The 26386-nt window shown below is 38.2% G+C and overlaps 1 protein-coding gene across 1 annotated transcript in view; it reads right to left on the minus strand.

The window, feature by feature from the left end:
• The window catches only part of LOC149226304 (putative ADP-ribosylation factor GTPase-activating protein AGD13), a 155487-nt gene that overhangs the window by 71138 nt on the left and 57963 nt on the right, over window positions 1-26386 (minus strand). Inside the window, exon 5 of the mRNA XM_089377463.1 lies at window positions 5537-5612. Within this exon, the coding sequence (XP_089233589.1) occupies window positions 5537-5612 (76 nt within the window). The remainder of the gene's footprint in view (window positions 1-5536; window positions 5613-26386) is intronic.

Raw genomic sequence — 26386 nt, forward strand, 5'->3', positions numbered from 1 at the left:
AACTACAATATATTGTGATAATCAGAGTTGCATTAAACTCACAAAGAATCCAGTCTTTCAGAACCGGTCAAAGCACATAGAGATCAAGTACAGTTTCATCATGGATTGCGTTCAGAGAGGAGCAGTGAAGCTTGAGTAGATATCCACTAAGGAGCAAGTTGCAGATATTCTCACCAAGTCATTGCCAAGGGGCAAGCATGTGTATTTTAGAGACAAGTTGCGAGTGGTAAGGGAGTGTTGAAGAAAAAGGTACCAAGGAGGTGTTTCCTAGTGCATTTTCCTTTTCGCCTAGGGAAACACTTTATAATACATTTTCAGCAAGTGATTTTATGAGTTAAAATAAAGTCATGTTATAAAGTCACTTTATGACGTATTATGTACTAAGTACTTTCTAACATTAAAGTCACTTTATGTTTTTAAGTTGACTTTATGTGGAGAAAAGGTACAAGGTACAAATATCACATTAAAGTGACTAGGTAGTTCATTAATGAGGGGGATCACATGAAAAAGGGGGTCAAGTGAGGGAAAGATCTCCACCATTGATCTAGAGGATTGGGATCTAATCTCAACCCTTGATCAAAAGGATTAGGGTTCTCCTATCTTAATGAAGCTAAAAAGGGAGAAAAAAGGTTGAGAGCTCATTCAATTAGGGTTCTCCTATCTTAATGAAGCTAAAATGGGAGAAAAAAGGCTGAGAGTTCATTCATTCTACATGTGCATTTGTGAAAAGGAGAGGAGTTGAAGAAGAAGAGATTGTTGTGAGAGCAGATAGTTTTGCTGGAGAAAATCGATCTACAGCAAGGAGAGTCACCAACATGACCAAAATCCTAGGCAAACTCTAACACGCATTCCAAGCAAGTTCCAGCACTGGTTTCAAGGAGAACAGACCACATTTATTAGGGTCTGACTATAAAGACTGATGGGGTGAGATTCTAGCAGACCTGTGCGAATTTCAAGGAGAGAAATTCGCTGAAACAGTGACATGAATTTCAAGACTGACAATGCAGACCTGGGCACAATTTTCTAAGAGAAAAATCTAAGACTGAGGGCATGATTTTCGAGCGACATAAGCTAACTGTTTGGCACACAGACAAAAGGAAAGTTGCTAAACTATGGCTTGATTTCAAAGGGAAAAGTTTTCTCACTGAGGCATGAAAATCGAGGGGATAAGTTCAACCTGTGGCACAAATTTTCCAGTCAGCCAACTCTATCAGTTGTCCAGAATTCAAGGGAGATAAGTAACCTTTGAAATTAAATTGTTGTGTGTAAATTTCCTGAGAAAGCAAATAAAAATCTCCTTATCACTAGTTTTCCCCTTGTGGGTATTTCCAGGGTCACTGTTTGACCAAAAATAAGTGTGTCAAAACTTCTATGAATGCTTGTATATTTTCATTATCAGCTAAAAAGTCAAAAAAAGGGTAGAGTAGTCCTGTAATGTTCCTTTAAATTTGCTTTTGAGTTTATATATCAACTTAACTTGTGGGGTTGTGGGCATTAAAACAAATTCAAAGAAACTGAAACAAGGGAGGGCTACAGGAAACCTTCAAATTTCTACAACTATCAGAAAAACTTACTGTAATAACATGTTAGAAAATAAAGAGCACGAGCCTTAATCATTAACCATCTAACAATCTTCTATGAGTATGCACTCTAAATATAATGAAATCAAGGAAGATAAAAAGCAACACGAGCAACAAGATGTATAGTAGTAAAACCCCTGCAATGTGTAGAGCAAACATCAACTGTCAAAGAGGTATCACTTTAGTACTCTCCAAAAGATTGTTATAATAATTCTCCAAGACTCCTTGAAATGAAACACATCTACTACAATCAATATTGCTGTATTGATCATCAAGCCTTGCTGGAATAAGTTTCCAAGGGTCCTCTAGCATAGATCCCACGATGTTCCACTACAATGGATGATTAAAGACCTCATGAGCTCCATTTAATATATAGACCTCTATACTGAGAAGACAACTCGACATAATGAATGTGGGATGAGATTACGTACATAACAATAATAATAATAATAATAATGATAATAATAAGTATAACTAATAATTATGAAAAGACATGTCTATTAGTTGGGACATGACTATTCATGAAAGGGCATCCCACCTAGTATTTGTAAGGGGCCCTCACTTGTAACCAAAAAATATTATTTACACACACACACACACCCACATAATTTTATCTTAAATGGATACTTTCATAGTCCAAGTCTTTTGGTTATTCTATCCATGAATCAGGATTAGCTATCATATTTGATATCAAAGCCACATATGATCCCGACCCTTGGCCATTATGCATGTTACCCATCAAAGTGGGTGACCCTATGGGAGAAAAATGTTCTCACATCCAACCGGTCAGCCATGCAGCCCGTAACAGCCACCACCAGCTAATGACATGCCATTTTTATCCCCACCACCTGCATCAGTCATATGCCTTCTCACCCATCTGACAAGAGCAAATAGACAAAGTTGGGCTTCCGATCAAAAGGTACTTTATTCATTTTGCTGTGGGTTCTTATGCTTGTTTGTATTTGTGCTTTTGATATGGATTATGGGGTGACATGGAAAGAGAAGGGGTTTTGACCGTGATTTTGTTTCCTCACCTTCAATGAAGATTTAATCTTCAATCCTAGTCCAGTGAGACCTCTCCTAGTGGCCTAATGGGTATAGGAGGGGCACTACTCGAGAAGCCTCGATTAAGATAGTGTGTTCCATCTATCCCTATTCCATACTTACCACTTTCCATCTTACATTACAAGCCCATATTCCACCGCCATTCTTCAAGCTCAACTAACCATTGGATATCTGGGATTTGGCACCCATACATCCACATACCTGGGTAGGGATTGGAAATTTTCTCTGGGAGGTTGATGCAACTAAAAGAAAAGGAAAAAGCATATTATGGCCACAATATAAAATAAAAGAATATCAAAATGCAAAAGATGGTCGGGACATACACATTAGAATGTGGGCAAAAGCCTAGCATGAGCTCTACCTCACTCATCATGGTCATCACCTAATCCCTATGCACATTTTGCTCATATACATCATAAAAGGAACCCTTGCATGTCCCAACCCCAATGGGCAATGAGTTGCCTCATCATTAAGGGGTAATGCAACTGCTACACATCATACAAAGCAAGCTCTAACCCTTTGAGCCATGAGTAGTAATACAAAGAAAAATCAAGCAGAAGTAAAAAGCGCACAATAGGAGTGGAAAAACAAAGGTCGAGTTGGTAACTCATGCATCCACAATTTCTCCCTCTTCACATCTATACACTCCGGATGTGAATCCCCATCATGTCGGTCCCTTTGACCATGGCACTTGACCAAGAAGTCTTCTCCCTTCGTACCATCATTGTTCACAAACACCTATCGATTGAAGGGGGGATTGAGGAAATGTTACTTCCCCTTGGGGGTTGGAAACACCAAATAGGGTTGTCCTAGCTATGATTTGGAGAACCTGACTTGTATCAACCTTGTGATAAAGTTGTGATATGAACTCATACTTCAACTTTAATATATATATATTTGAAGTTTCCAGCTGTCCATATTTTCAATTTTGTGTACTTGCAGATTGGATCTCCAGTTTATGGTATCTTCATGATTGAGTATATTTCAGCCACTGTTATTCAGCCACATATAACTGAATAAGTTAAATGAGCATATTTTCTGCTGTTATAAGACATTTTAGATCTGTTAAATGCGTTGAAAAGTTTACCCTGAGGGCTGTAACAATTTAGTAATGAAGTCTTTTTCAATGTTTATTTCCTTCGGCTGCCTGATGAGTTGGGTTAGCTATTAGAGAAATATTAGGTGCTGTTATAAAGTATTTCAAATTCAGCCCTAACGCTGAAAATTTACAGGAAATAGAACCATGAAACCTCAAGTAAATGAAATTTCAAAATTTGCATTAAAAGTCTTATTTCTAAAATTTCAACACAACACTCCTCCAAGGCAAGCCATCCTCCAAGCAAGCCACCTGCTCTCCATGAAGAATGCCAGCAAGCTGTCTAGGTGTCCAATGCTCCAAGGAAAAGTGTCAAAGAAGCATTCACACAACAAGGTCTAGCAATCAACGAGCAAGCCACCTCCCATGTGTAGCCCATCATGGCAAAATCAAGAGTCGTCCATACACCATGCACCACACATCACGTAAAGTACCCTCAAGCATGGTGTAAGGACTTTCATAGTAACCACAAAAGCTACCACCCATAGATATTTCTATCTCATCAAATACTATTCTGCAGCATTTCTAATCATGTTTCCCTCATTCTCTTGTTTTGTACTATTCCAAATCATCACTATCTCCTCTCTTAAGCTAGAGATGGCAAAGGAGAACAGGTAGCGAGATTGGGATACAAAGACATGGGGATTCATAAAGCTTAAGTTAATATGCAGATCCTTGTATCAACACTTCAACTGATATTGATCTATGTTTGATAAGTGCGTCAGTACGTATACAATGTACATGGAGGATTTTCTCGGGTTATATATGAAACGTCTTCACCCTTTTCATGTTATCACCTAATTTTACATCTTAGAACTATAACACAATGATCCAAACAGAACCATTTTCATGGAAATCTGACAGAAATAGCTATAGTTTGATTTGGTCCAAAATTTCCTGTATGAGAACTTGTTACATCCCATTTTGAAAATTGAAAAGTTGTCTCTAGTGTAATGCCCAAAAACAAGTCTGAATTCAGGTTAATAACTCCCTCTTAGATCCTACACAAAGATAATAAGCTTTAATTGCAAACCTGAAAGGAAGAGACGGATTGTTAAAACACTGCAAATAGCATATTGCTATGTGACTGGATGAAATTTCACCTTTTGTTGCTGTATGAACAATCCATAAGCATTTACATATCACATTTCTAATGCAAAACCCCTTCAAAGTACACATTGCTAGCCAGAGATTGGAAGACCTTGTAGAGCCCTAACACTTGACTAGAAGTTAGTTCAAAGTGCAACAGAATTTGGAGCGGAACCAAGCTTTTGCAAACATTATGTAAAATGGGCCAGCATTCAGTTTGAAGCAAAGGATGTATCCAAAAACGTGAGTTCAAATGAAGGAAAATAATGCTATTAATGTGAATGCGTGTAAACAAGTAGATAAAAATGAACTTATGACTTGTGATTATTCGACCTAATATTTGTGTTTTAATGAAGATGATATTGATCAATTCATGTTTAGTGTGAGGTGTGACATAATTTCATACATAAGTCATTATCAAAAGGAGTCCAAAAATTCTATGCTCTCTTATGTTCTGTGCATATTTATGACAATAAGTCCACACCAAACAGGCTAATTAGGTCACACCTAATTAGCAAATAAGGAATAAGGAATGATAAAACATTCAACATGGAGCAATGGTAGTGCAAATTGTGATATTGATCTAATTAGCAAATCTCAGTTAATCCCAATACCTCTTTGCAAAACAAGTGCAGACCTTTATTCAAGGGGCAGATATGAAGATTTCAATGAAGAAACAGACATGAAGAACCCCTTAAACAAATACCTTTGATATATGCACCCCAAGACTTCGATGCACGCCTGAGCACTTTATGCATATGAAAACTCCAATATTTGCTGATCTGAGATTGAACAAAAGCACAATAGTCAGAACAACATTTCCACTCACAAAAAATACATCCAAGATTTATCTAGATTCACAAGCATCATAAGAGACAATACCAACTACCAAAGTAACATGAAATGCTAGGGTGGACCATGTGCACGTGTTGTAAATAGTGGCATGCGTGACACACTCCCCTAGCATGTTGGACATGCACTTGGCATGTGTCCTTTACAGGACACGTGCCAAACTCCTGTCCAACACCCTGCCCTATCGTGTTCAGACGTGTCAAAGACCTAGAGCACCAAAACAGCTCAAAAAATTCACTAAAATTAGAAAAACACATGCAATGTGTCCTGACATGTCAATAAATGTATCCCAATATGTGAATGGCGTAGTTCTATTTACCTAACTTTCCAAAATTTGCATCTTTATATTTTATTTTTGTAATGGTAATTCTCTCTCTCTGTATCTTTTATTTTTGTAATGGATATCCTCTCTCTCTCTGTATCTTTTATTTTTGTAATGGTAATTCTCTCTCTCTCTCTCTCTGTATATATAAAATGTGCCCCTATGTCGTGTTTTCACTGTTCAACTTCAGGGATCTACATGTCCCATCTCAGACACAAGAATCCACATGTCCCTGTGTTGCATTGTCAAGGATCTATGTGCCCCGTGTCAGACACTCAAATCCATGTGTCCTTGTGTCTCAATGTCATCTGACCTAGAAAATCATGTGAATTATGTGGAAAGCCTTTGAGACCCAGGAGGCTGTTACAAAAATTAAGATAGTCAATACATTCATCAGTGATCACCATCATCAGAACAGGGAGAAGAGCTGTGTGCAATGATCACAAAGAAATCAAAAAGGTGAAGGCCAAGATAATTCTGCAGTAAATTCCTTAAATGGCAAAGAACCTTCCACATAAATTAACAATATTTTCACCTATAAAGATTACAGAAGATAAATTAAAAGAATGCATCTGACAACTGGGAGAAAATTAAACATTAGTTCAGAAATTTAATAACAAAATTTTTGAACTCCGAGCTGTTCTGACGGAAGACGCACAATTATCCATCTAGACATAAAACATCTCCACTGAAATTGAACAAGCTGTTGGAAATAATACTGAGAGGGGGGGTGAATTAGTATTATTCAAGTCAATAATCTTTTTCTTTTCATACTCAAATTTATATACGCTACTTCAACGAAGGTAACCCGCGTGTACACGCAACTGTGTTTAAGGAAACCAGCGTATATCCAGCAAGCTTATGATTCAGTTAATTCATCATATGTTGATTTTTAATCTGTGCATCAGTACTTTATTAAACATTAAACAGTAACCATGTGCAATTAATAACAGAATGAACCATCACACATAAGCAACACACATGAACACCAAGATTTAAGGTGGAAACCCAATGTGGGTGAAAACCACCTGTTGTTGTCATCTCTGTCTTCTTTTAATAATAAGAAAATATGTTTACAACATTGTACTGGTGTAGACTCATACCAGCATGCAGGCTTCTACCTGCAAAAGGTTACTACCTTCTCTCATTCTCCAGCTTCTACTGGAAGGGAGCTACAACCCCTAGCTCTTGTACTAGCTAATATGTTTACTAGTACGTAAGCGCCGACCTACAGAAGGCTACAACCTTCTCTCTTCCTCCAGGGACCACGGTTCATAAATTTTCAAATTGGATGCTCCTGGTACACAACAATACACATGAAGGCCTCGTTTCATCTAATTTTCATACTGGACCCATTATCAACATTGAAGCTCAAAATCAATCACCACTGCACTACAACCATCAAATACATCTGCATCAACCAATCACTGAAACTCAATCATCACTCTCTGAATCAACCAAACTCAATCAATCACTGACATTCTCTGAACCTCTGACACAACTAAATCAACCATTCATTCATACTTGATCAACTTCAACAAATCCACTGGAACAGATAGATCACTGTAACCAGTAAACAGATCTGAACCCAGAACACTTCCATCATCATTCAGAACCAGCTATAATCTCAAAACCATGCATCAGAGTGTATACACAACTTGGAAGAGCCGAACTGGCGTGTAAACGCAACTTCATCAAAGTGAACCAGCGTATAGATCTGCAAATACTTACTTATAACTTAGCTGCACTTCCTGACTTCAGACATACCCAGATCATCACATATAAAGGATAAAACATGTGTTAGCAATCAGATCTAGCCCATCAGATCACATAATGATAAGTCATTATGATCTTGATCCATCATTAGATTTCATCCATCATCATTGAAGCAAATCACAATCAATCAATCTGAAATTTGAACATTCAGTATACTGTCATCAAACTGCAGTCACTAGAACACAAAACAGAACCCAGAATTCTGCAACAACAATCAGATCCACCTATAACTTCAACTGTCATATTACATAATGTATACGCTACTTAGATGTGTTGAACTAGCGTGTATACGCGCTTTTATCAAAGCCAACCAGCGTATATGTCTGTAAATATTAATTCATAATTTTGCAGCTATTCTAGACTTCAGTCATACCCAGATCATAACATTTACAGAACAACACATGCGTCAGTATTCAGATCTAGAATAAACCATATAAAGATAATTCATTTCAAGCCTTAAGATCCCGATCCATCATTAGATCTTATCCTCCATCAACCGCTAAGGTTCATCCTTGGTTCAGATCAAAAAAAACACCATAAGCTGATAACCTGCATACTAGATCTCACACTTCATCAGATATTCAATTACTTGCTCATCTTGGCCTAATGATCTTCTCCTCCTTTTATAGTTTTAGGCCTTTCTCAATACCATAGACCAAAACCACTTAGGACCAATACCTTGGACCCAATACCTTGGGTCAATACCTCGGACCAGATACCTTGGACCAATACCATGGATCAAAATACCATGGACCAAATACTTCGGACCAAAAACTTAGTTTTCCAAGGTATACGCGCTTTTCCTTCTGTGAAAGTGTGTGTGTACGTATACGCTACTTGTGGTCAATGAACCTGCGTGTATACGCACCTTGGTCAAGGTGAACCTGCGTATACCTCTCTTTCTTCATTCTGTGTAGACTGATCTGTAATTCTTTGATGTTAACTTGCTGCACTATGAACTATCATCTAAGAGAGTTGCCATTACTTCTAGACTGGTTCCTGCATTTTGTCACATCTGTAAACACACCTATCATGCATTCTGTCACATCTAATATCTCTTCTGTAGATTCATCTAGTTACCATATACAAGTGAGTTGTTCTGCTACAAGTGGGTTCCCATCAAGTACAACACATGCATCATAATGCCAACAATCTCCCCCTTTGGACTTCATGGCAACCATGTTGGTGTTGATTACTGCAAGCTGTAGAAAGTGTTAGAGATAATAAGCAACACTAAAATACTCTCCCCCTTTGACATCAAGGGCAAAGGGGCGGACCAAGATATTCTCCCCCTTTGATATCAAGGACAACGGGCTGACCAAAAAGAAGACTTTCATATCTGAACAGTTGAATATAAACATTGATCATGCTCCCCCTAAGCACATGTTGAATTCTCTAATTAAACTCCCGCTTTGGACATGTTGAGATGCACTATATCATCCATGCTCCCCTTGAGCATATGCAGAGTCTGCAAATATGACATGACTCTATAACTCAACTAAGTGACTTTGACCTTCCTATCACCAATGACTCATACATATATCAATCTCCCAACCAAGTGGGGATATACCAAATTTGACTCATCCTCCCAACCAAGTGGGGACATACCAATTGTTTATGACAGAAATATAATTACATCATCCATCCCATGCAAAGTGGGGATACAAATTACATCATATGACCAAAAAGGACTCATCAAAAGACAAATTATTACATCATGGGTCTTTATATGACATTTATAACAAAGACCAAATATCTAAACAAGACCATGATAGTCATCAGCAACTATCATACACCACGTATGATTTGCACCATAAGCATTTGTCAACAGCATCCAAACCTATAACCTGTATATGTCCATCATTAGTTCCCAAGATATGACAGTGTAAATATCATCAACCTGTGACAAAGTATGTCTACATATATCAACTCATCCTCTTGAGCTCATCAAGATCAACTCACTTCGTTTCCTTAGAAGAAAGAGCCTTATCATAACCTAAGCATATGTCATATCTCCAAGCGGTAGCACAAAATCATTCACATCATATCATATGTATGTGAAAACACCTTAGACATCATCTATGATCATAACATCATTATGCATGATCTTTCCACAAGAACCTTCACTATAGCATCACTAGGGAACATCCCACATCTGATAAGCATCAACCATGATAATCAACATATGTGAGTATCAACCTATCATCATAAAGTAAGAACTCATCATCATTATGTGACTAAGTAAGCCATGTCTTCAAATAGCTATGTCTTCATGAGAACTGCAATAACCCCATTCTCTTGGGCCTTGGCCAACCAACAATATTTATCAATATGCAACTTAAGTAATCATTCATGTATCCAACATAATGTGTATCCATCAAAGAGATAGCAATATGTATCTAGCAAACCATGAGCTCATGGTCATTTGTCAAGATTTCTTGATATCATCAACAGCAACAATCCTCAACCATGTGAGAGCCAAGAACTATAGGAATCCTGGATCATATTTGCACCATATGAACTTTATGTATCTTTTAAGGCATGATGACAGCAACATAAAAGAAATAAGTGGCTCATCATCAAATAATGAAGTTGTGTACTCAAGCTTTGTACTTCTCCTTGTCCTTATGAAGATCACCATGTAAGCAACATATATGTACTGTATACATCATCAAAAAGTCATCCATAAATCTGATCTAAATAACAACTATGTAACCCCAATCAATACAAGTATCATCCGAGATTTCATCATGGGCAACTCATAATCGTCACATAGCAAGATGTATCATTTAAACACTTTAGCCACATAAGCATCATCATCATTGATTAGGTACCAAAGACTTCTAAACATAATGCCAACAATGCTTTATTAGAAGCATAGCATGTTCTCCCCCTGAACCTATTTCACCTGTTCATTGTTAGATCTGATCATTGCATATATCAGTAAGAAGTATCAAGGCATCATCATCAACCAAATATACATCAAGTTATCAACAACTTGTGAGGATCAAAAACACTTCACAGACTGTAGTCATCTATCATCACGATAGAAAAGATAACTGATAATTGTCTGAATCATATCAAATCAGTTTTTCTGAGTCTGTCGCACTGCATTTTTCTTCAAACCACATATACGCAATTGTGCAGCGTCTAACTCGCGCATATACGCGACTTGTCTTCACGACACTTGCATATGAGATTTAGAACATTGAAGTTTCACACTTTTAGCTCCCCCTGAGTCTGTTATGTCTGTACACTGTGCCATGCCACATTTTTCTGACTATACTTTCTTCTTCTTCCATATCTTCAAGTGCGCTGATGTTTTCTCCGTTTGGTATGGTGCCCGAAATTTTCTCCTACATTCCTTTGCTATATGTCCAAACTTGTTACATGCATAACATCTTACATGTTTCATATTTCTTTTATAGCAGTCAATGGCTTTGTGACCAAACATATTGCAAGAAAAACAATATCCCTTAAAAGTACCTGGAAGTTGATGATCTTTATGTGGGATGGTCTTGAACCATTCTACTTCCGCAACTCGCTGCAACATGTCCAAGATTATGCCATATAAAGCATTCAACATTATTCATTTGAGGAAATGACTGACTATTACTTGCATAGTTAGGAGTAAAAGATTTTCTTTGAAGAATTTCTTTCCATGGTTGTTGATGGGATTGACCTCTCATTTCCTTGTTGAGCATTTCAGACTTTTCATTAGACTCCCTTGTCTCACTTTGTGAGCTAGATTCACCTTCAACAGATTCATGAAAACCAAGACCAGTTTTGATGGCAAGAGACCTTTGACTACTAAGAATATCATCCAAGATCTTAGTACTATCTTGAAATCGTAAGAACTTATCCTTTTCTTCTAATTTACCTTTTAGTATATTTACCTCAACCTGATATTGCTCTTCCTTTTCAAGATACTACTTCTTCATGATTTCTTCAGCTTTTCTTCCTTCTTCCACCTGTTGCTTTTATTCAAGAACTTTGTTTTCTTGTTTTTCCAGAGCTTGGAGTAGTTCTTCATTCTGCTTATTTGATTTTTCAAGATCTTCTTTTAGAGAGAGGATCTTAGCTTCAAGACTTTCATAGTAACTAAATCTATCTTTAAGTTTCTTGATTGTTGTGCTCCTTTCATTTACTTCATTTCTTAATGATGTCACTTCATCCTGCAGCTTTTGACATTGATCTTCCTTTTCCTTGAATTGCTTCCTTATTTTGTTTCCTTCCTCTAGTTGAGCTATTAGTTTGGTAGCTTCTTCTTTGAAGGCACACTCCCTTTTGTCCAATAGATCTTGTTGATCTCTAATTTTGTCTGTGAGCCTTTTAAATTCTACCTCTATTTGATATCTTTCTCTCTCACCCATAAGAGCAAATTCAGTTGTTTCGCTATCACTTTCATCATCTTCAAATGGACAGAGAAATGTATCACCAGAGGATAACAAATTCATACTTGATAGTTCTTTTGCTCGTTCATCTTCATTTTGAGGTGATTCTAAATATGAAGAGTTGCTTCCACATAATCCCCAATCGACTCTCCCACTATCATAGTTCCTTTGAGATGTCTTCTTCTTCTGAGGCGCTTTCTTCTTTAGCTTCTTTCCCATTGTTCTATGGATCTCCTTCAAGCGATCAAGCTTCTACCAAAGGACCTGCTCTGATACCAATTGTTGGAAATAATACTGGGGGGGGGGGTGAATCAGTATTATTCAAGTCAATAATCTTTTTCTTTTCATACTCAAATTTATATACGCTACTTCAATGAAGGTAACCCGTGTGTACACGCAACTGTGTTTAAGGAAACCAGCGTATATCCAGCAAGCTTATGACTCAGTTAATTCATCATATGTTGATTTTTTATCTGTGCATCAGTACTTTATTAAACATTAAACAGTAACCATGTGCAGTTAATAACATAATGAACCATCACACATAAGCAACACCAATGAACACCAAGATTTATGGTGGAAACCCAATGTGGGTGAAAACGACCTGTTGCTGTCATCTTTGTCTTCTTCTAATAATAAGAAAATATGTTTACAACATTGTACTGGTGCAGACTCATCCCAGTACGCAAGCTTCTACCTGCAGAAGGTTACTACCTTCTCTCGTTCTCCAGCTTCTACTAGAAGGGAGCTACAACCCCCTAGCTCTTGTACTAGCCAATATGTTTACTAGTACGTAAGCGCCGACCTACAGAAGGCTACAACCTTCTCTCTTCCTCTAGGGACCACGTTTCATAAATTTTCAAACTGGATGCCCCTGGTACACAACAATACACATGAAGGCCTCGTTTCATCTAATTTTCATACTAGACCCATTATCAACATTGAAGCTCAAAATCAATCACCACTGCACTACAACCATCAAATACATCTGCATCGACCAATCACTGAAACTCAATCATCACTCTCTGAATCAACCAAACTCAATCAATCACTGACATCCTCTGAACCTCTGACACAACTGAATCAACCATTCATTCATACTTAATCAACTTCAACAAATCCACTGGAACAGATAGATCACTGTAACCAGTACACAGATCTGAACCCAGAACACTTGCATCATCGTTCAGAACCAGCTGTAATCTCAAAACCATGCATCAGAGTGTATACGCAACTTGGAAGAGCCGAACCAGCGTGTATACACAACTTCATCAAAGCGAACCAGCGTATAGATCTGCAAATACTTACTTATAACTTCGTTGCACTTCCCGACTTCAGACATACCCAAATCATCACATATAAAGGATAAAACATGTGTTAGCAATCAAATCTAGCCCATCAGATCACATAATGATAAGTCATTATGATCTTGATCCATCATTAGATTTCATCCATCATCACTGAAGCAAATCACAATCAATCAATCTGAACATTCAGTATATTGTCATCAAACTGTAGTCACCAGAACACAGAGCAGAACCCAAAATTCTACAACAACAGTCAGATCCACCTGTAACTTCAAATATCATATTACATAATGTATACGCTACTTAGATGTGTTGAACTAGTGTGTATACACGCTTTTATCAAAGCCAACCAGCGTATATGTCTGTAAATATTAATTCATAATTTTGCAGCTATTCTAGACTTCAGTCATACCCAGATCATAACATTTACAGAACAACACATGCGTCAGTATTCAGATCTAGAATAAACCATATAAAGATAATTCATTTCAAGCCTTAAGATCCCAATCCATCATTAGATCTTATCCTCCATCAACCGCTAAGGTTCATCCTTGGTTCAGATCAAACAAAACACCATAAGCCGATAACCTGCATACTAGATCTCACACTTCATCAGATATTCAATTACTTGCTCATCTTGGCCTAATGATCTTCTCCTCCTTTTATAGTTTTAGGCCTTTCTCAATACCATGGACCAAAACCACTTAGGACCAATACCTTGGACCAAATACCTAGGATCAATACCTCGGACCAAATACTTTGGACCAATACCATGGATCAAAATACCATGGACCAAAAACTTATTTTTCCAAGGTATACGTGCTTTTCCTTCTGTGAAAGTGTGTGTGTACGTATACGCTACTTGTGGTCAGTGAACTTGCATGTATACACACCTTAGTCAAGGTGAACCTGCGTATACCTCTCTTTCTTCATTATGTGTAGACTGATCTATAATTCTTTGTTGTTAACTTGTTGCACTGTGAACTATCATCTGAGAGAGTTGCCATTACTTCTGAACTGATTCCTGCATTTTGTCACATCTGTAAACACACCTGTCATGCATTCTGTCACATCTAATATCTCTTCTGTAAATTCATCTAGTTACCATATACAAGTGAGTTGTTCTGCTACAAGTGGGTTGCCATCAAGTACAACACATGCATCATAATGCCAACACAAGCTACATATTTGTTCAAACATTCTTATGATTTATTCTCGTTCTGAGATAAGAAACAGTTAAAAATTATAAGCAGGAAGAAAACAAATGAAATAGAAACTAGAATAATCACTATTAAAAGTTGAAACGTCAACCCAAGGGTAAGGTCTGGAGTTTCCTTATGGTAGGAATGTACAAGATGGATGACCTCTAACCCTCATCTGTCTTCTTTATCTCCAATTGTGTTGCTCCTTGACCACATATGCCCCAAAAAAAAAATATTTGGCAAGCTAAGGCATTGATCTTCTATCCTGCATCACCTTATTTCTTTTAAAATCATTTAAACTGTTTTCTTTTGGTTTACTCTCCAAAATTAACTTGTAATTCTTTGGGGACCTTCCCTTTGAACTCAAGTCCTGGAGTTACCAAACCCTCCCAATCATATCCTGGGGAGAACCCCCTTGAGCCAGAGGATAGGTGGCCAAAAGCGAGAAGAAGGTGGTGAGGTGATAACAACCCCCCCCCCCAATCTGAGATGCACAGGGTCTCGCACTTGAGGTTGTGGACTTTATCTCAAGTGTGAGATTTTGTTGTAACATTTTTGGCACTATTGCCAAGGATAAAGTCCATTGCCCGGAGGACAACTTTAGATGAGGTTTCAGATTGGGATCTCTTCTAGGCGACTCGACTGGAAGAATGAAGACCTACTTCTTTGAAGAATTTGAAGACTTTGTGCTTGTGAGATGCGACAAGCACAATTGTGAAGGCATCAATAGCTCGCCTTGGCAACTCCATTGTGAAGAAGGTACAAAATTGTATTCATCATCAAACTGGAATTTTCATGGTGAAAAATTTGTATGGATGAAGTATGGCTCCTTGGGATTTGCACGAATTGTTTCAGGTGATGGACATTGTGAGTCTACTGAGATACCCAAATAGACCTCCTTTGAAATTTGATGAGAAGCTTCCAAGATTTGATGGTACCTCTTTTGTTGTTATTCCACATGTCTTGGCATTCATGTGACATACTTCAAAATTTGAGGAAAGACATGAACATGCAATGATGAGATAATTTATCCATTCCTTGGGACTAACAAATAATGGCTCACTTAAGCACTCTTGGAGACCAAAGGGCATACCTTCTCTCAAAGCTCTGATTGAAATTTTTCTCAAGCATTGTGGCCCAAGAATACAAAGCTTTGAGGACACCTACCAACACTTTTTGATAGCACTAAAACAGAAAGGCCTTCTTGGTCTTTTTTAAGGTAATGGAGGTGTTGATGAAGATGAAGATGAAGAGGATGTATTAAAAGAAGAAGACCTTTTTAACCTCCTTGAAGACAATAATTCTACTGCTATTATGAAAGAAGATTTGAGGCCAGAATTTGATGAAGTCGCCACTGCTGACCACACAGAAGATAACACAGGAATTGAAGATCCAAAGGAGCAATACAGTAGGAGGTTGATCTTCTCTTTCCTGGCACAGAGGATTCTTGATGATTGCACCACTGGAACCAGCATGCCGTGGGCTGGCTTTGACACTACCTGATGGGAAAGCCATGACTCAAAGCCCAGATAAGGATGATTATCCTTAAGGATGATTGTGGAACGCTTGTTGCACCTAACGGAGCCCTAGCGCCGAAGAGAGGAGGTGCTACATTGACCATTGGAGACCCATGCAGATGACATGGGAGCACCCTAGCTTGATTTGAGGATTTATCCTCAAATGAAGGATGATCATGATGATTGGAGACACTTTCAACCTTCCTTTCACCATGACTTAGCATTTGGAGCCCAAAAAGGGCATGATGTCATCATATTAGAGGCTTACAGCTCACACGTGTGGGTCTATTTTGGCATTATTTCATGTTTGAGCTAGTGGGTTGGCTTGTAACCCAAGGTTTACTTTATGTTTACTCATTATCAAACTTGTTTAGGGGCTTTCAGAGGTTAAATGGAGTGATGGACCTCATATTTATAGAGGATCTGTTGACACCTAATCCTCTGCGATTGGGTGAATTTGGAATGTGAACAGTCATCAACAAGATGAACTGATCAGTCACATTCATGTATATAACAATAGCTACCTAATGAAATAAACGAATCAGTTTTTCTGCCAAGTCTAGAGTTACTCCTGGCCTGACATGGTATCAGAGCACAGGTCCCAGGTTCCTTTTTTGGCGTGCCTTGTAACTCCTCTATCCCATAATCTGCCTCTGCCTTATTCCAGCACTGCCTCATAAACGCTGTACGTTAAATTTCTTCATGAATAGCGTTGGTTCATGACTGACAAGTGCGTCCCAAATTTGGGCACATAATTATGACGGTCACAAATATTACCAATGGTCTTCTTAAGCCTCTGTTACAATACGCACACCACGCCTATTTTGCAGACTTCTGCCTCAAAAAATTTAAATTCAAAACGCTCTGAAAGTGCCTTTTCTTTTTAGTACCAAAAACCCTTGAGATTTCTTCAGGAAGAGCTGAAAACGTGCCCTGAAGCGACATGTTTGTCCGGAGTGAAAGGGGAGCTAAAACAATCACCAGGCACATCCATCACTTTATGGAGATACTAATCCAAGATTTTTCGTGAGTTGGATTGCTGACGTTAGTGGGACTGTGTTTGGTTGCGAAAACACACTGTGTCCAGAGTTCGTGTTAGCATCTGGTTCTCCTAATTATCTAGGTGGACCAATATCCCCGATGTCTACATATAATGCGAGCCAACAAAAGATCGATGTAAAACTTGCCAAGGAGAAGCCAGGGAGTGATGGTCCCCGATGGTCTATATATCTAAACAATGATCTTTTGGGTTGGTGGCCCGGTTCACTGTTTGAGTTTCTTACTTATGACGCAGCTACAGTAGGCTTGAGAGGTGAAGTTTTGTTTTATCTTGGAACACCGTCTAGTAAAACAGAAATGGGGAGCGGGCATTTACCATCCGAAGGTTTTCGTCGTAGTGCAGCTATTGTGATGGAACGCTGAGAGAAGCAGCTAAGTTGAATCGAATCTGGTAAGTTTTCATTAGTATTTAATTGGTAACGCTAAGATCATGCCGTAGTGTTACAGCAGAGTAGGCGGTGATTAAAGTTCAGCCTTGAAGTTTCTGTTTGGAGGGATTCATATGTTTTGAATGCGCTGTCCCATTAAACTATATATATATTGAACAGCATATATATATACCAGCGTTTAAAGTTTTGAATGCGTAGTCTGTACATATGTAATATGGTGAGGATCTTTGGAGGGATTTGAAGAAACAGTAAAGTATTTTTTTGCCCTTTTTGAGTACAATTTCACTGCTCATCAGTAGAAGTTTTTTATCAGCAGAAATTTCTCATCAGTAGAAGTTTTTTATCAGCAGAAATTTCTCATCAGTAGAAGTTTTTATCAGCAGAAATTTCTTATCAGTAGAAGTTTTTTATCAGCAGAAATTTCTTATCAGTAGAAGTTTTTTATCAGCAGAAATTTCTTATCAGCAGAAGTTTTTTTTAGCAGAAGTATTTTTTACAGAATGCATTCAATCATCTCTATGGTAGGAATAGTTCTCACTGGCAAGGAGAACTATCCTGAATGGTCCCGGATGATAAAACACACCCTCATCTTCAATGAGTTGTGGAAGGGAGTGTGTGTCGGAGAAGGAGACAATGATCCAGTACAGCCTACATCAGACAAAGAGCTCGTCATTTGGGATAACAAGAACAGCAAAGCATATGCATTAATTGCAGCATCTGTAAATGAAGAAGTAAGTCGCCATATTTCATCATATTCAACTGCCTTTGAAGCTTTACAAAAGCTCAAAGAACTCTATGACTCACATTCTGCACTTGAAGTTGTTCAGCTCATGATTAAACTCTTCACTCTTGAACTGAAAAATAATGATCCTCTTGCTCTTGCATCTGAAGTTAAATCCATAATGCATGATATCAAATCCACTAAGGTTGAGCTGGATATCCCTCTTATTGCTTTTCTCAAGGCACTCTATCCTACTTACTCCAATTATCTTGAGTCTTTACAAGCAAATGGAAATCTTAAAGATATAACCTTTGACTCTCTTGTGAAAAAGTTTGCTGAAAGAGAGAAAGCCTTTGGAAAGAAGATAGTCCCTGAATCTTCTGAAGAGACTGTTTGCCTTGCTCATAAAGAAAAACATCCTACTCAAGATTCTACAAGAGGAAGAGGTGGACGAAGAGGAAGAGGAAGATACTTCAGAGGCAGGGGGGGCAGACATTCTCAAGGAGAAAAAGCAGATCTGCATTGCATTCACTGCAAACAAAATGGATCACATGATGCTTCTACATGCAAGCTACCATGGGACAAAATTGAGCAGAAAAGAAACCAGCAGAAAGGTAAAACTGATGATACAGACAAAGGTAAAGCACCTGAATCCGCTCACTATATTGAGGCACAATGTAACATTGGAGTAAATGAAGATTTGTTTAATGCTTCACTTGCTTCTTCGAAAAATGATTGGTTGCTTGATTCAGGAGCAACCTGTCATATGACTCATAGGAAAGATTTTTTTGAAGATTTCACTGACAATGTTGATGGAGCTGTATACTTTGCAGATCAGTCAAAAATCAAGCCATCAGGGCTTGGCACAATCAGGCTTAAACTGCCTGGTCTTCCAGACTTTCTTCTGGATCATGTTCTATATCTCCCACAGCTCAAGAGAAACTTGCTGTCCTTGGTCCACATCCGCCAGCAAGGTCACTCCATTCATATGTTTGATGGCAAGCTTGAGGTAAGAAAAGCATCTAACCACTCACTTGTCATGAGGGGAATAGAAGAAGAAAGACTTCTCAAACTGCAAGGAACCTCTGCTCATGCACAACATTTCTCATATATTTCTCATCATGAAGAAGGTACACTTCCATCAAGTTTATTATGGCATGCTAGATTTGGACATTTAAACTATGACAGTCTCCGCTTGTTGAAGAAAAATGGTGTTGCTGGTTTGCCTACAATTCCTAAGAAACATAAGCAATATGATGCTTGCATTCTAGGAAAGCATAGCAAACAGTCTTTTCATGATTCACATTCAAGAGCACATAGGAAGCTTGAACTCATTCATTCAGATTTATGTGGTCCAATGCCTGTTCCTTCTGCAAATAGGAATAAATATATCATGACATTTATTGATGATTACACCAGAATGTGTTGGGTTTATTTATTGAAGAACAAATCTGATGCTTTTCAAACATTCAAGAATTTTCATAAATGGATTGAAAATGATGCACAATCTCATATTGGGTCTATTCGCACTGATAATGGAAAAGAATATACATCAAATGAATTTGAAAACTATCTTCGCCAACATGGTATCAAACATCAAACAACTGTGCCTTATAATCCCCAACAGAATGGTGTAGCTGAAAGAATGAATAGAACAATCTTGAATATGGTACGATCCATGCTTTTCTTCAAAAATGTAAAGATAATGTTTTGGGCTGATGTTGTTCTATGTGTTGCATATATAAAGAATAGATGTCCATCTAATGCTATAAGAAACAAGACTCCTTATGAATTGTGGTATGGACATGTTCCTTCGGTAAAACATCTCAGGATATTTGGTTCCACCTGTTATGCTTTGATACCAAAGGTACATAGAAACAAACTTGGTGCTAGAAGTCGTAAGTGTATCTTCCTGGGGTATTCAAACACCTCCAAAGCATACAGTCTCTATGATGAAGTAAATAAAAAGTTTGTTGTATCTAGAGATGTAATTTTTCTTGAATCATCCAAATCTGACAATGTTGTTGAGCGGCAACTTGATCACTTGGATAGATTCACAAAAACGAAATCATTTCAAAAGTTTGATAATCAGATTCCACATCTTGAAGGGGGGATTCCTATACTAGATCAACATGTGGAATCTTCTTCTGAAGAACAATCTCCCCTGCATGAAACTCCAACAACGGATGATGCTTTAAGTGATGTAATTGATAGAATTGGGAGACTCAATCTTGATTCAGTCCCAACTCAATCAACAGAGCAGCCTGGACCATCTCAGAAAGGTCCCCCAAAGTGGCTGACAAAGACACTTGAAAGTGTTCATCCTAATGAAATTGGAAAAACAGCAACCAGAAATTCAAACCGACAAAATGGAGGTGATGTAGATGACTCTAATTCACCTGTTGATATGGATGTTACTTATGATTGTGAATTGAAATTGTCTACAGATTTTGAACCAACTTCCTTCAAAGAAGCTACTTCTCATGATGAATGGAAAGAAGTGATGAAAAAGGAGTATGATGCCCTCATAAAGAATGGCACTTGGAAGCTGGTTGATCCTCCATTTGGAACCAAACCAATTGGCTGCAAGTGGGTCTACAAGAACAAGTACAAAGCTGATGGCTCACTTGACAAGCACAAAGCTAGGCTTGTGGCAAAAGGCTTTGCACAGAAGGAAGGGGTCGATTATGAGGAAACTTTTGCCCCCACAGCAAAATGGGCCACCATCCGGACACTCTTTGCACTAGCTGCTCAGAACGGTTGGAAAGTCCATCAAATGGATGTAAAAACTACATTCTTGAATGGAGATCTAAAAGAGAATGTTTTTATGTCCCAGCCTGAAGGATTTGTTGTGAAAGGACATGAACATAAAGTATGCAAACTTGTGAAGTCCTTGTATGGCCTCAAACAAGCACCGCGAGCCTGGTATGAAAAACTAACTGAGCATCTTCTGAAACTCAACTTCAATCATTTTGATCTTGATGATGCAACTTTATTTGTCAAGAAAGTTGGCAAAACAGTTGTGTATCTTGTGGTATATGTAGATGATCTTTTAATGACAGGGAACAATGAAAGCTACATTGCATCCATAAAGAAGGAATTAGGGAAAAGTTTTGAAATGACTGATTTGGGCTATGTTCATTACTATCTTGGCATTGAAGTAACCCAACATCCAAAATCCATATTTCTTTCTCAAAAGAAATACATTGGAGATTTGTTAAACAGATTTGGCATGACAGAGTGCAATCCTCTTTCTACTCCAATGGAACAAAACTTAAAGCTCACATCTATTGAAGGAAAGGAATTTGAGGATGCAACAAAGTATAGACAGCTTGTAGGAAGTCTCATCTACCTCACTACTACCAGACCAGACATTTCATTTACTGTTGGAATCCTCTCCAGGTTCATGCAAAAGCCTTGTGAGGGACATTGGTCTGCTGCAAAAAGAGTTCTAAGGTACTTGAAGGGAACTCAAGACCTTGGAATCAAGTATACACAGGTGGACGACTTCAGCTTGATTGGATACTCTGATTCAGACTTCGATGGAGACAAAGAAACTGGGGTATCTACTTCAGGATATGCTATGAGTCTTGGATCAGGAGCTGTCTCCTGGAGATCACGCAAACAATCAGTTCCAGCAGATTCCACAACTGAAGCAGAATATGTGTCAGCAGCTGAAGCAACGAAAGAAATTGTGTGGCTCAGGAAAATTCTTGAAGATTTGCAGGTAAAACAAGTACAATCAACTCCACTCATGATTGATAACACCTCTGCAATAAAGTTGGCCAAGAACCAAAAGTTCCATGATCGTACAAAGCACATCAATACTAAATATCATCTGATCCGACATCATGTTGAGGCCAAAACAATCCATCTCCGTCATTGTTCCACAAATGAGCAAATTGCAGACATCTTCACCAAAGCGCTTGGAAGAGAAAAGCTTGAAAGATTCAGAACGATGCTTGGACTCACCAACATCCCTTCAGATTAAGGGGGAGAATGTTGACACCTAATCCTCTGCAATTGGGTGAATTTGGAATGTGAACAGTCATCAAGAAGATGAACTGATCAGTCACATTCATGTATATAACAATAGCTACCTAATGAAATAAACGAATCAATTTTTCTGCCAAGTCTGGAGTTACTCCTGGCCTGACAGGATCGCTCCATTTCTTTTTATCATCGCCACTTGTGTATTAATTCGGCCTCTTTTAGATATTTGGCCTAGCTCTTGTACCTCACTACTCTTATGGAGATGCGATCTTTGAGGATTTTTGCTATTAGAGACTAATCTTTGTTCTAGAGATGTCATTTTGGGATAAAGAAGGATTTTTCATTGTTATCATGTGAGTACTTTTCTTATTGAATATCTTTTATGGTTATTGTAGGCAATGTATCTTGCTAGGGATTCTATATTCCATGTCTAAATGCTTAGCTTTATATGAAATTCTTGATGAAAATATGCATGCTTTAATTAAGAATCTTGAACATCCCTTGAGAACCTCCTAGAGAGATTTTCTCTTGTTTTTTATCCTATGTTGAACAATAGCTAGGGTTCTAAAGTGAAAACCTAGGATTTTCCCCCTTATTCCCTTCCAGGGTTTGATATTTCCACAATAAAATTTCTCTTAGACTCCATCACCCAAGTAGTTAGAAGGCATTAGCATCCACGGAGGTGGTCAAAACTACAAAAACTTTATCCTTTTCTCTTTCCTCACCTAATTCGGCCCTTTAAGGCAAGCCGCTAAGGCTAGGGCTTGAGGCAAAATTCAACTAAGGTTGAGCGTTGGGCTATTTTGAGGTTGCTCTTGCTTTTTGGACCTTATTTCACCTAAATCGTGCATTTTGCATGGTTGGAATAGCCTCCTAGAAGTTCCCTGAGAAAAGAATTCCCTTAGTCTTCCTCCTGACATTATTTTCCACTAGCAAACAGCTACAAAATAGCTGTGTCCCAGCTGAAGATCTGCTCTGCAAGGAAAATGTTGTTGCTCCCTCTACCTCTAGTAATCTTTGATCTGGAAATTTTATTCTTTGTCAACTCTCTCAGAGAAATAAACTTTCCTCAAAAACTGACCCTCTTGGCCAAGGAATTGTGTTGCCTCTAAGGGTTTCAAACAGCTGCCTACATAGAGTTTCGAAATTCCTCTTCCCTTCTGCTATTGAGCTCTTCGGCTTCTATCTGTGCTCTGATACCATGTGAAAATTTGGCTAACCCTAAATCCTACTACAGCAACTGATTAAGTTTCTTCTATTTGTTAAATAAACTAAACAAATTATTCATTGTGTTTACGGCAAATATTGAAACTAATACACTGCAGCCTTCACAAAATAAATATTGCGGAAGAAATAAAAACGCTGGAAGAATAGATGCACACACACAAAAATACACAGTTATTTTTGGACTAAGTCCCCGAAAAAACCCAAGTCGAGAAAACCGATGCAACAGCTGAGAGTTTTAATTATTATGCAGTAATAAATTTGAGTACAAAACTATGGATGCTAAAATCTAGCAATCCATATAGAGAAATGACTGAAAATAAGTCTAATGAGAAAAATCTTACTCCCACTGGCTCAAGATGAGTCGCTCTCTGTTGCCTCTGCGCAGTCCCTGCGTCAACCTACGCAATACTGCGTCCCACAACTTGGAACTGCATCTCTCTCGCTATTTGATCAGCTGTTATCTAGAAGATGGACTCTCCTGGCCTCCGGGCTCCCACTCCAACTTTTGGCATTGAATCACTGCTTCTCCCTAGCAAAATACGGATTACCCTCTGAAGCATTGCGTTGCCTCTCTGTGGCACTCACTGCCTCTACAATGCACTTCACTAGGTTGGAAAAACTCCCCCTGGCTTTACTATCCCTGCCCCTCTCTCATTGCTTCGAGCTCACTAGCTCTCTCTCCAGCAACTTAGTGTTGCTACTCTAGAGTTCGATCTGCCAGTAAATTCGAACTGCTGGTAGCTCAAGTGTATTCTCCAACCCCCATCGAATTTCTTCTTATAATCTCTCGTTGAAACATCAATGGCCAAGATTAAAACATAATTGATGGCTAAGATTAAACTAGAACTCGATCCATCTCTTCTTCTAGAAGATTCTCACCATGACTTAATTAATACCCTTTGATTAATTAGATTTCCTAAGTTTAGACTTAGGAACCATTAAAAAATGATTAATTATTTTAATTAAGTCGTATCTAGGTGGAATTTCCAAAAATGATTTCTGGTTTTGGAGATTACATGTATTCTAGCCTCTCCACCAAATTTCGTGGCTAGAACACATCCGATGCTACAAAACCTAGCATTCTTCTTCAAAACATTTCATATCAGCAATTGTAGATAGAACATAAACATAAGGATCATATGAAGACAATCAAGCACAAATATGAGACACTAAGATTTAGGTCCAATGACCAGGGAAAAACCCCTCAAGGGGGGGAACCCAAATGATCCTTTTTCTATTAGATTTATTCAATTGTTCAACAAAGTACACAAAGTAGTATAATTTCCCCAAGCACAAGAGCTCATTTTTGACATCAATACAATAGAGCCCATGGCTCATTCAAATAGAGAAACTGGAGAAAATCCCAATGTAGAGACAATTGACAAGTGGAGAAGGCTGGAATCGCAATGCCAAGTCGAATTTGATGATGAGAGCTTCCAAAAGTGTAAAATCAATTTCTTGTTGTGGCAGCATTTTCCCTTTGTCCCATGTGCAAAATTCGTTTTTCCTTCTTGTTGTGCCAAGTGTGGAGAATGGTGGGTGAGAAAACCCCAAAAAATTATCACCAAAAAGATGCCACAAACTTTTGTGATGACACATCCCAAAATCAAACTGAAAACTGCCTATGTGTGGAGCCATTTCTGAATTGTGTGTAGCTGCCAAGAAATTATCTGGTGCTGGAATAAAGTCATGCGTACAAGTGTAATGTGGAGCAAATATCATATGCTAAATATGGAGTAATATGGAGACATGCTCCCATATATATCTCCATTAAAATCTTTACCAAATATTTCACTTGTGCATTGATCCTCCATAAGGGATTCGACTTCCCAAACTAGCCCACATAATCGATTTTTCCCATCTGCTTAAATTCATGTGCCATGTGGGTGCCCACTCAACCTCCAACTTGTCTTTGACTTGAATTTATTTTCTAAGTCATTTCCACCTCAATTTCCCTATGGGAATTTTTATTTTTCTCCATTTCTTTTTATTTTCTGGGTTATTTATTTCTCATTTTCCCACTAAACTTAGGAAAAAGTGGGTTTGGGGGGTCTATAATTGATTTTTCACCCCTCAAAGTGTGTCTTAGGATAATGTTGGGCCCCTAAGGATGAATTTCAAGTAGTCACACACCCCAGACATTTCCTAAGACCACTTATTTACAATTTTTATAAAAAATTATTAAAAATCCCATTAGCGAGAAATTTTAATAAATTTAAAAAATGACACCTAGACCTAATCAAATTCCGCAAAATTTTACAAGTGATTTAGCATGGGAATATACATTGACTCTAGACACTAGGACTCACATAAGGCTTTACCATCAAGCCGCACTCCAGCTTTGAGGTTATATCTAGGAGAAAATACTCCCTAGAGTGAACTCACATGATAGCAAAGTTCTAAGCTACCTAGGCCTGTTACATGACCTTATTTCATCATGCTAGCATCACTTTTACAATATCCCTATAGGGCTAAACAATCTTAGTACAATGAAGAAGAAGAGAGAGAAGGGACTTAAAAGCCCTGTTGATATCTGGAACTCTATATGGTCAAGAATGCTCTGGCATATCCTCAAGCATGGAGTCTTAAAGCATACTTCAATGGTCAACAACACCAAAGCCTAGGTCACCTACAAACTTGATAGGCTCATAACCATGTGGAAAGACATAGGTGCACCCAACATGGGTGGGCTAGACTGGCCCCTACACTGGGGGAAGACTCCTCTAAAACCATGAGTCCATAAATAAGCTTACCTATGATCTCCAATCCTATCTAGGACAAAAGGAACTCAAAATGA

The sequence above is a fragment of the Pinus tabuliformis genome, chromosome J (genome assembly GCF_031772625.1).
Source record: "Pinus tabuliformis cultivar Carrire ecotype Pingquan chromosome J, CPIR1, whole genome shotgun sequence".
NCBI classification, from domain to species: Eukaryota; Viridiplantae; Streptophyta; class Pinopsida; order Pinales; family Pinaceae; genus Pinus; species Pinus tabuliformis.